The sequence below is a fragment of the Nanorana parkeri genome, unplaced genomic scaffold (genome assembly GCF_000935625.1).
Source record: "Nanorana parkeri isolate BGI_ZX_2015 unplaced genomic scaffold, ASM93562v1 scaffold684, whole genome shotgun sequence".
NCBI classification, from domain to species: domain Eukaryota; kingdom Metazoa; phylum Chordata; class Amphibia; order Anura; family Dicroglossidae; genus Nanorana; species Nanorana parkeri.
Genome location: NW_017306952.1, coordinates 662283 through 674415, shown reverse-complemented (window position 1 = coordinate 674415; position 12133 = coordinate 662283). Strand labels below are relative to the sequence as shown.

Genomic DNA, 12133 nt, shown 5'->3' with positions numbered 1-12133 from the left:
CTGTTAGTTAAAAATGTATTCATAGATAAACTTTTATTTCAAGTGCTTTCAATGTAAAATGAAGTCTAGCTTGCTACGTTTTAGGGCTTGTTCACGCCACAATCCCTGGGTTCGTTTTAAAACTATACGTAAACTCTAAATATGAACTTCAGTTATTTGCTCCCTTCTGGTCTGATAAATATATTATTGAAAGTGTTTTGCTTTATCCGTGCGATTAGAGCAAACACAAAAATACCTATTGATCTTAAAGGGGCTTGTTTAATATTTTTCTGATACAAAATGAAGTGAATCTCATTGAGATTTGCCAAAAAGTTCTGAAGTGTAGGATTCTGGAAGGTTCACATACATGACATTCCCGACTAAGTTATAGGAATCATTATTTAAGGGCCAATGAGAGCTGATGATATTCACATGACTAGAAATAATTATCCTAAACCCAATAAGTATTTACCTGAAACCGGAGCTGCTCTGTACATGCTGAGTCCCACTGTCCACTCTGCACTGGAACTATGAAGTACTATCAGCTACTGCCCACAGACCCTGACTAGCATACTGTCATTCATTTAAAGTACCCTGCCTATCATCTGGCCACTGAGGTTCTGGGGCACATTCCAGACTGGGGGAAACTTTTACCTGTAACAAGCCCCAGGACCTCAGATGCCCCAGTGCTCCTGCACAGGCTGCACTGCTGATATGTCCGCCACTGCCTACTGACTGACAATTACAATCTTCAGGACACTAAATGTACTCTAGATGTGCAAGTGGCCATTTCCATTGTCTGCAGGTATTTGGACCCCTTGTTCTTTCCAATGCCCATGAACATATATGCACTTTCCACTGATGTCAGACCACAATCTTGGTGCAGGAGGCTAGTATCTTAGAGGGGAAGGGGGCATGCAGTTTGAATAAAAAGCACTTTACTGGAGAGCACAGTGGCTTAGTGGTTAGCACTTCAGCACTGGGGGTCCATGGTTTGAATCCCAATCAGGGCATTATTTGCAAGCGGTTTGTATGTACTCCCTGTGCTTGGGTTCCTCCCACACTCCAAAGACATGATGGAAGGTTAATTGGCTCCTGTCTAAATTGACCCTGTATTTATGTTCGATAGAGACCTTAGATTGCATGCTCCGTAAGGGCAGGGATTGGGGTGAATGTTCTGTATGTAAATTGGCATACAAATGTTGCTGTGTAAATTGTCGGTGCTATATAAATACCTGTAATAAATAAAAAATATACTATATAAAAGGATTTGCACTCAAGAGAACAGGCTTATTCAAGCTGCTCAGACGAAATGCCAGTTAGCTCTTGTGTTTTCACTAGTATCCAAGGCTACTTGAGAACCTGTGGGAATATTGCTGCCTATTAAAGTTTACAAACACATCTGCCTAGAGACAGAAGATCTCTCTGTGGAATCCAGTTGTCTATATACAAGTACCACCTATAACGTCCAAGGTAGAACAGTGCCTGTCAGAACTTGCATTCCCAAAACCCTATATTATGCAATCAGAGGATTTGTTTTCATTCAGTTACATTGTGCTCAGGCGACCCTGGGAGCAGCTGAAACGCCTGTGGTTATGAGACTCAGATTCTACAAGAGGTGTTTTCTATGCAGGACTGTGCTATACAGAAAAAGCTAAAATATAACGGTTGTAAAAACGGATAGCGTAGGCATACTACATTCCGAACCACCATCACTAAATCTTTTCTTGGATAAACTGATGGTCATTTTTTAAATGGTTTGGACTGAGAAAACTCTGGGGAAGGAGAAGCAGACACAAAAGGTTTTGAGGTCACTTAAGGAAAATATAACAGGAAGCTTTGCTCTGACTTCCTGGTTCACCATTGACATGCTTTCCAATGATCCCCCTGGTTCACCTTTGACCTCCTCCTGAGTTGTCCTTTTAGTAATAAAAAAAAAAAACTGAGTTCTTGGCTTGCTGTCACTGGACACTGCCATTGTCATTTTAAAGAGGAACTTCACCTCCCAAATTATTTTCTTCTGCCCATTCACCTTTAGCCCTAATTCACATTAGAATCGGCACGCATGTACAGCTCCGAGCTGCGTGCTCGGCCGTATCGGGCAGCTCCCAGGAAGGACAGGTGCTGCGTGTGATTAGTACGCAGCCTCTGTCCTTCTGTATGGGACTACATGGCCGTACACCGACCTACGCTCACCCGCCCTGCACGTCCGTACGGGTGCGGGTGAGCGTACTCGTACGCTGACAGGATGGATCCTGTCTGCATCCGAGCCAGGAAACACGCACCCGCACGGACCTGCATTGGAGGTGAGTGTAGGGGGGCGTATGGCCGCGTAGTCCCATAGAGAAGGACGGGGCTGTGTACTAATCACACGCAGCACCTGTCCTTCCCGGGAGCTGCCCAATACGGCTGAGCACGCAGCAGGGAGCTGTACGTGCTGGCCGATTCTAGTGTGAATGAGAGCTTAGTCATCTTCATATGCTGTAATTACATACCCCAACCCAATAGATCCAGTGTTGCCTTCTTCTTTCGCCCTGCTGTCCTCCCACAGATCTTGTCCCATGCCTGCATCTTGCTCGTTGACATTACAGGGAGCATGAGATCTGCACCAGGTCTATTTACATTGAATGAAAAAGATTCTTCTCCTGCAACCTCCTAGGATATAAGACGTCAGTATCCCAGGAGGCCACAGGAGGAGAAAGAAACCCCAATCTTACATAGAAAAAAAAATCTAAGTAAAAAAAATGAAATACTTAGCTTTTATTGGGAGGATTACAATGCTGCAAAAATGAAAGCGTATCTAAAAACAAAAATGTAATATATTCTAGTTTACCGATCCTGAAATGTGGCGGCTGCATTCTTTTTCGGTAGGGATGTCCCGATACCACTTTTTCAGGACCAAGTACTCACCCTCATGTACTTGCCGATACCAATTACAGATACTTTTAAAAAAAGGGACAGATGACTTTAAATGATCCATAGTACGACTACATGTTATGTACTATGGATCATGATTTAACCTATTCATGTTAGCAGGGGAGAATTGTAAATCTATTGTTGCAGTGTACTGGACGTGTGTAACATACATGTACTATATACTACATATAGAATAGACTGCAGCAATAGATTTACAATTATCCTCGGCTAACATGAATGGGTTAAATGATCCATAGTACATAACATGTACTTGTACTACGGATCATTTAACCTATTAATATTAGCAGAGGATATGGCCACACATGACACATGCCTGCCTGGTTAAACATGAGATGATCATGTACACACCCTGTGGAGGGGATCCCTGAGGCTGCAGTGCACAAAAAGTGACATGCCTCTCTACATATATATGAAGCATGTAAACACACAAAGGAGCAAGCAATCCCGCCCCGTGCACCCTCCACCATTACAGCAGTCTGATGGCGCCCAGGTCTGTGCACACGGAGCCCTCTCCTCACCTGACAGAAGCACTGGCAGGTGGGGTCCTAATTTAGCTGCCCGATCACCTGCCAGCTAAATTAGGACCCCACTTGGAGCTCCTCCCACCGGACCAGCGCTGACTCGCCGCTGCTCTCCCGCACAGCGCTGACGGAGGGGAAGACGAGGCCGTGCAGGCGGCGAGCGATTACTGCCAGCGCTTCTGTCAGGTGAGGAGAGGGCTCCGTGTGCACAGGCCTGGGCGTCATCAGACTGCTGTAATGGTGGAGGGTGCGCGGGGCGGGATCGCTGGCTCCTTTGTGTGTTTACATGCTGCATACATATGTAGAGAGGTCTGTCACTTTCTGTGCACTGCAGCCTCAGGGAACAGCAGCCGGAAGGTAAGGGGAAAGAAAAAAAATAGCGCAAGCTTCGGCGCAATGTATCGGGGCATTTTGACAAGTACAAGTACTTGTCAACATGCCCTGTATCGGTCCCCATACCGATGCTGGTACCGGTATCGTGACATCCCTAGTTTTCAGATTTTTAAGCTTTTTCCTTTATTTTCATCTGGTGATCCAGCCAAAACATACTTCCTGGGGTGACTCCACTCTATGGAGGAGCAATAGAGCCACCCTTAGACAGCAGCATTGTCACCCTGTGTAGAGGATTTTGTTAGCTGGACCAGTAGATTTAGATGGACTTGACTAACAAATTAAATCTGAACTTGGGATAAAGGTTTTATATAAATGAATAAAAGCTGACCATTGTAAGCACCTCTGTCAGTGTTATATAGTTGGTCTCAGCCCTTATCTGCCATTTTTGCTGGACCGCTTGGCCTGTTAAAGGCAGACAAGAAACTACAGATTTACTGTGCAGATCATTCTGGAAAAAAACATACAAAAGAAAACTAATGCAGACACCGCATCTAAGAATTGGTAAGCAGGCCCGGATTTCCCACAAGGCCATCGAGGCCCGGCCTCGGGTGGGGGGGGCGTATTGTGGAACCTGGCCTTGGGGCGGCAGGTGGAGTAAATCCGGCCCTGTTGGTAAGCTGCACTATATTAGAGAATAAAAAGAGAAGGAAGTTTTACTGGTGCTTAAAGCGTATCTAAACCCAAAAGCAACAATTGAATATCTATTGCTGCTCACCAGTCCTTAGATGTGCTGGCTGCATTAGTTTTAGTTTTCCTTTTTTTAGACTTTTCCATTCTATGGAGAAGCAACAGAGCCACCCTTGGACAGCAGCATTGTCACCCTGTGGAGAGGGTCGTGTTAGATGGACTAGTAGATTTGGATGGACCTCACTAACAAAATTAATCTGAACTCCTGCTAACACTTTTTAATCAGTTACATCAACATTTGTTTTTTTTTCCTGTTGGGATAAAAGTGTTACATAAAGTAATAAAAGATGTGAGCACCCCTGTCAGTGTTAAATGGTTTGTCTCAACCCTCTAACTTCCACTTTTGCCGAACAGCTTGGTCTGTTATTCCCCGTTTACACCTTGGTGGTTTGTTGCTCAAAGCTAAGCATGACAAAACGTTGAAAACAAGAAATCCCAACTGCTTTGTCTTATGCATGATAAAAAGCTCCAGACAAGGAATCCCAATCGCTTGGGTGCAAGTACCTGGTATTGCCTAGGGCCCAAAATAGTCTAGCACCGGCTCTGCTTACATTATATATTGGGTTTCATTTTACACCGGGTTCTATTTACAACGATTCCCTCAGGAACATAACCCCTGTGCAGCTACCTGTATTGGTATGCTGCAATATATTAATTTTTTTGCTTTTCAGTTTAAATACACTTTAATTTTAGGTTGAAGGTCCACTTTAAGGTCATACTTTTATTGGATTGTAACTTTTGCAATGTCTTTTATCCTTATTAAAAAAAAAATAGGTACCCTACAATAAAAAAGAGAAACAATTTTACTGCTTAAAAAAACATAAAAAAATGACATATGATATAATAATAAATAATATAATAGGTACCCTGCAATAAAAAAATAAATAAATTATTTTACTGCTAACAAAAATATAACAAATATTATATATAAAATAAAATAATATATCTATAATAATATATCTAGAAATTGTAATTAGCGTCCACCCGTCTACCTCTCTCCAGTTTTCAGGTGTAACAGGTTCTTTGCATTTTTCCTCTCCTACCAGTAAATAACAGTCGGGTGGGGGGGGAGTCTCTGTTTACTCTGTCTTTACCATTCGTTTACAGACACGCCTAAGCATGTTTTCTGAATCGACCCTTTGTCTTCAGTTTTTGTGTTTGTTATTATTCTTATGCAAAGCGGAAATGCTGTGTAGTGTCATTGTGTGCACCTTAGACCCAAGGGCAGTACTCCCAGATACCTTGGAATCATTTCCCCTGTTTGTGTACACTGGGACTGCATAGCACCTGCAATGAGCATCATCTTGGACCAGTTGTAGATCTAGCATCTAGCACAGCGTGGTCCAACAGGGGGAAGCAATGGTTAAATATCCCCTTAGTAATAGCCAATAGCAGATGGAGCTGGAGAGAGGGCGTTCCAGGAAAAGACACACACACACACACACACACACAGAGTCACACACTCACACACACACTAGGTGACAGCAGCTGCCTCCACCCACTCCCTGTATCACAGCAATGAAGGGGGGAAGCCTGTGATCATGGCAGAACAAGACTAAAGCTGCCAGATCTGCACACTGGCTCTAGCCCAGGGACCTCTGGATCGCAGGATACTGCAACCAAGCCATCAGGGCTGCTCTGTATTTCTATGATCTATTGATTCGTTTTACATGCACTCTCCTGGGATCGCATTGTCCTTGGATTAGAAGAATCGAGGCTGTGTGTGGACGATCCTAGCATGGAGCTGGACATGGAGGGAAGATCTTGGCCCCTCCAGCCTGAGAGGTGAGGGGGGCATAGAGGACGGAGTGTACAGACCCGGCAGGGTGTGCTGATTGTGCATGCACACTGCTTCCTGCTGCACCTTGTCATTGTGCCTGCCGCCTGACTGCTCTTCTCATCGACCATGTTGCCCGGAGTCGGGGTGTTTGGCACCAGCCTGACATCTAGGGTGATCATCCCCCTGCTGAAGGATGAAGGCTTCGCTGTCAAGGCTCTATGGGGTCGGACCCAGGAGGAGGCTGAAGAGCTGGCCAAGGAAATGAGTGTCCCTTTCTATACCAACCGCATCGACGACGTCTTATTGCACCAAGATGTGGATCTGGTGTGCATCAACCTACCACCACCTCTCACCAAACAGATCGCGGTGAAAACCCTGGGTGAGTCCATTGTGCCCCATCAACAAGTCTGACCGGTGCCCTGCTCCCCCCCCCCTGTCATAGTGAGCTGTCATTCACAGGAGCCATGATCGCAGGAGGCGGGGTGCCCAGGAATCCCATGCCTGGATCATGCTGCCTGCTGATCATCACTATACAGCAAAACTTATTATCACTGCACATTGAAAAACTATCATGTCATGTCATCAGATGGTTTTATTATATGTTTAGATATACAGCATTGGTTACAACAATTCCTCAGCATCAGTCTATAGTAATACTTATTATTAGTGTAGATTTAAAAAAACAATCAGGTCATTTCATAACATGGCTTCATTCTGTTTTTAAATATCCAGCATTTATTTAAACACTTCCTGATCATAAGTCTACAATAATACTTATTATTACTATAGATTTAAACCCAATCATGTCATTTTGTAAGATGTATTTGTTCTCTTTTTACATGTGCAGTATTAATTTAAACAAATAATATATATTATTACATTAGATTTAGGTCCAATCAGGTCATGTCTTCTTCATTCTGTTTTTAAATATGCAGCATTTATCTAAACAATTCCTGATCATCAGTCTACAATAATACTTATTATTACAATAGTTTTAAGTCCAAACAGGTAATTTCATAAGATGTCTCCAATCTCTTTTTAGATGTGCAGTATTGATTAAAAACATTTCCTGTGATCAGTCTACAGTAATATATATTATTACAGTAGACTTAAGTCCAATCAAGATGTCTATTCTATTTTTAGATATGCAGTATTGATTCAAAACAATTCTTAATGATCAGTCTACATGCTGATCAGTTCACAGGAATACTTAATATTACAGTCGATTTTAAACCCAATCATGTAATTGAATAAGATGTCTTCATTCTCTTTATTAATGTGCAGCAAGGAATTTATCAAAACTGGAACCAATCAATTTCTATCTTCAGCTTGTTCAGTTAAAGGGTAAGTTCACTTTCCCAAGTGAATTTGGAAAAATGGAATTACCCGCTCATATCTGTCCCCCTCCCCCCTGCTATACTTACCTTTCAGCGTACGCTCCTACTCCTCCGCTGGTGCGGGTGTACTATCGTTACCCCGTTCTGCTGTGTAGCGCAGCCATGTGCTATGGATTTTGATCACCTGACCGCTCACCGCTCTTGCCAATGAGAAGTGCTGACCGCGCTGACCAATAAAAATTGCTTCTTGCTAAGAAGCGATTCTCATTGGTCAGCACGGTCAGGTGACCACACTGACCAATGGGTGCTCGCAAGTGCGAGTGAAATTCAAAATCCATAGTGCAGGGCTGCACTACATGGCGGAATGGGATATAGATAGTACACCTAGCGGAGGGGAAGCAGGGTTCGCCAAAAGTTATGTATAGCGGGGGGGGGGGGAATGTAGCAAGATTGGAGCTGGTACTTCCATTTTTCCTAATTCACTTGGGAAAGTGAACTTACCCTTTAAGCTTTGAAAATGAAAGCTAAAAGCTGATTGGTTGCCAAGGACAAGTGCTGCAGATTCTGTCTGCTCCAGTCTTGATAAAAATTATTTTGCAGTATTTATTAAAACGATTCCTGATGATCAGTCTACATTAAAATATAATATTAGAGTAGATTTAAACCCAATTGTGTAATTTTCATAAACTGTCTTCATTTAAAACTAAACCAGACAGAATTTGGAGTAGTTGCCCATAGTGTCCATCCAGCTTCTATCTTCAGATTGATCAGTTAAGCTTTAACAATGAAAAATAGAAGCTGATTGGTAAGTATGGGCAACTACTTCAGATTCTGTCTGCTCCAATCTTGATAAATTCTCCCTGCAGTATTCAATAAAACATTTCCTGAGGATCAGTCCACATGCTGATCAGTCTACAGTAATACATTTTATTAGAGTAGATTTAAACCAAATCATGTCATTTCAGAAGCAGTCTTCATTCTCTTAAATATGCAGTATTTATTAAACCAATTCCTGATGATCTGGCCATAAAAGTTCTTGGTCAGGTGCTTCCTGTTATGAGATGGCAACTTTATTCACATTGTTCTCCTGCGTTGTCACATGAGTCTATGAATGGCTGTGCCAACACAAATTGCTCAGACATGGTCTGCCTTCCCTCACTATTAGGGCTCATGTGCATTGGTGCAATTAAAGCCCATCTCTGGGCAAAAAATAAAATAAAAACTACCCTTTGCAGTGGGGCTACCACTGAACTGGAAGAATTAAGTGATTGTTTATGTGGGACAGGAAACAGCTATTTTACTTACATGATCTCCACTCCTGCCGGATACCTTTGGGACGCAAGACCGGTCTCTACAGCCTCTTCTCCCCTTTGCTCTGGTGGGCTAAGGATCACTGACTTCATCACATCTAAAGGTCCCCACACACCTTATGATAATCCCGCGATCGTACAATTATCGTAAGGTGTGTGGAAGCCGTGCGACCTATACTACTGTAAGGTCGCACGACTTTTAACTTACCGACATGTTAGAAAACCCGCCGAGCATCGTACGACGTTCGGCGGGTTTGTGGCATGTCCGTGCGATGAAAGCCGTACGGGCCGGTGTGCGCAAGCGCACACTGCCCGTTCGGCATTGCGGTCATCGGAAGCCCGCCCCTCGGGACGTGGCTTGCGATCATCGCAAGTACGATCTGCCTATGCAAGATGGGCAGATCGTACGTTTTTTTTATGTACCTTACAACCATCGCAAGACAAAAGTCTTGCAATGGTTGTAAGGTGTGTGCCCAGCCTTAGATGTGAGGATGCTGAGGGACAGTCCACCAGGAGGGGAGAGAAGGTGAGTGCTGGCCGCCAGGGGAGCGGGGATCAGGTAAGTAAAAGTGTGAGGGTCGGCCCACTGCAAGGGTAGTTTTTTTGGTTTGCCTGTAGATGGGCTTTAAATACTCATCTCTATTCTGGATCGTGCAGCCAGAAGTTGGCAAACAAATCCACCATGATAAATGCGTATAATGGCACATAAGTTACTCATGTTTATGTAGTACAGGTATTAGAAACGTACATTCATCCTAGTGGCCACAATATTACTCCATTCTAGCCACTAGACTGAATTTACTAATGTACGCGTGCTTGTTGACACACATGCGTACATTACACCAGTACACTCATGTCCAGATTCAGCTGTGAGGCATTAGGTAGCCGCTCCAGCTCAGTGATGTGTAACAGATGCTGGAGCCGCTGCATGTAGTCAAGAAGTGGCTGAAAAAAGCAGGAGGAGGTCAGCAGCACAAAATACAAATACAAATAAAAGAAGAGGTAAAACCATTCTAATCCCACACTGACACTAGCCATGCTAATGTACGGCGTGTTTTGCTGTATTGGTCACACGCCAGCATAGGGCAGTCTATACATGTCAATGGGCTGCCCTATACACGTGACAAACGCAGCAAAGAAGCTCACGTGTTTTTGGCCACACGTTTGGCATGCCGCGTTTGTGATGCCGTTAACAAATAGTGGCACCGCAAGTGCAACATTTGCTTTTTGAATGTCGTGTGATAGCACACAAAGTCACGCGATTTTGGCAGCGTTCACGCACACTGTTAGTGTTAATGGCTGACAGGGGGGTTGATCAGCAGCAGTCTATGGTAGCATCATTTCTTGGCATTAATTAATAGCTCCAATCCAGCTGCTGCATAATTTACTGTACTTCCATTTGCAATGTCGATGCACAGCCATTTGAAGATGAGAGGTGCCAGTCATAATTGTGATCACGTTGGCCAAGTTTAATTTCTGTTGATGGTAAGCCTGGGTTATGGCTGATCTGCATGTGCACATGTGCTGGTTGAGGTGTGATGTGGATTCTGTTTCTCCGGGTGGGCAGGAATAGCACCGCACATGTACCATATACGTTATTGTACTCACTCAGCTCCCTGCATTCATTCAGAAGCGGCGGACATACCTTTTTTGATATATGCAGGCTCACCACTTATTTCCCACGTGGTCCCAGCCCCAATCTAAAGGGGAAATTTTATTGTCGTCTTTGTTCAGCATTGCGACAGGTCTTCATAGCAAGTACAATGTATCTCATACACACATTCATCTTACTCTCTTCATCTCCATTGTTAATTAATCCGCTAATAAAAAAAACAGACCTGGGAAAACATGGTACTAGTATAGAAAGCATTACACCCATATTTGATTATGTGATGAGGCCAGAGATAAAGCCGGTGAAGCATACATGTGTATAAACTGTCATCACTGCAGATTCATTGAGAGCCAGTGATAGGATATGTATGGACCTCATTGGACTGATGAGAACTGAACAGCTCATAGGGACTTACTGGTAGAAGCTAAATAAGAGCTGAACTCCGGGATAAGCAAATATTGTTTAAATAGAAGGTGCATGTGTATTTTTACCTGAATCTTTATGAGCTTCATGTATTTTTTACCTCCGTGCAGGAGCTTCCTGTAATAAAGACCGGTCACTGCTGCTTTCTCTGTTTGGTCTTGTATATGCCCCCTCCTGTAGTTATCTGCATGCAGTTTGTAGTGGATTGGGCCTGCTCTGCTCCCTGTACAGACTATGAATAGCGCAGTGGTGATGTCACTGATATTTTTGCAGTGTCATCCGCTCAGACATAGGCTGGCTGAATGCTGTTCAAGCGGGAAGGAGCTGAGGAGCATAGGATTTCTCCTTGGCTCCATCAAGTGATGAGAATGCTGTGTGAATGATTTATAAATCATATAATATAAGTATTAAATTAGGTATATGTAATACTTATAAGTATTTTGGAACTTTCCTTTCTGGTCATGTTTTACGGCATCTTTTGCATTAACTCTGCAGGATTAGAAGGAAGAAACCCTGGTGCCATCATTATAGCAGTATATTTGTCCATCACTATCCACAGGCTCTTTCTTGGGACATTCACGTTACATAGCAATGACACATAGTAAAGAATACATAGACCATGTACAGTTTGCTCCTTTTCAGCTGTCTGATTTTGTAGCCACTTAGACTTGGAATATTCTCATCACATGTACAATCTGAAACATGAAATGTGACTTGTGTCCACTAGATGAAACAGTATTTAGTACAGCCACCTTGTTTGCTTTATATTCTATGAAACTGCAGTGTTGTTGTGTCTCTGTTTAATTCATAATGGTAGCCCGGTCACAAGTTTTTATACATTAAATAGGAACTGCAGTGAGTAATAACAGACAGACATGCCGCTAATTTATTCTAAGAATCCAGTGCACAATCAGGTATGCCATGGACAGCAGTGACTAATCTTATACTCATTGGACATTGGGATATGACACATTTGGAGACAATGCATGCTGTTTATTTAAAGACAAGACTTTTTTTTAAAACTTTATATATAGATTGAAGAAGGGTGAGAACATCTGTCAGTTATTCACAGCTGCCCCAGGCTCCGCTGGGGTATTTCCATGCACCGGTGAGAACATTGTGACAATATAATATTTACTCTCTATATATATATA

General features: G+C 43.1%; 2 protein-coding genes across 3 annotated transcripts in view; both read left to right on the top strand.

The window, feature by feature from the left end:
* Window positions 1–6162, top strand: part of SIRT5 (sirtuin 5) — a 28648-nt gene extending 22486 nt beyond the window's left edge. The window contains exon 8 of the mRNA XM_018563673.1: window positions 6149–6162. The gene's annotated coding sequence lies outside the window, so the exon portion shown is untranslated. The remainder of the gene's footprint in view (window positions 1–6148) is intronic.
* Window positions 6163–6410: 248 nt separating this feature from the next.
* Window positions 6411–12133, top strand: part of GFOD1 (glucose-fructose oxidoreductase domain containing 1) — an 86476-nt gene continuing 80753 nt past the window's right edge. For both annotated transcript variants that reach the window (XM_018563668.1, XM_018563669.1), the window contains exon 1: window positions 6411–6676. In XM_018563668.1, coding sequence (XP_018419170.1) covers window positions 6424–6676 — 253 coding nt within the window. In that variant the 5' untranslated portion in view covers window positions 6411–6423. The remainder of the gene's footprint in view (window positions 6677–12133) is intronic.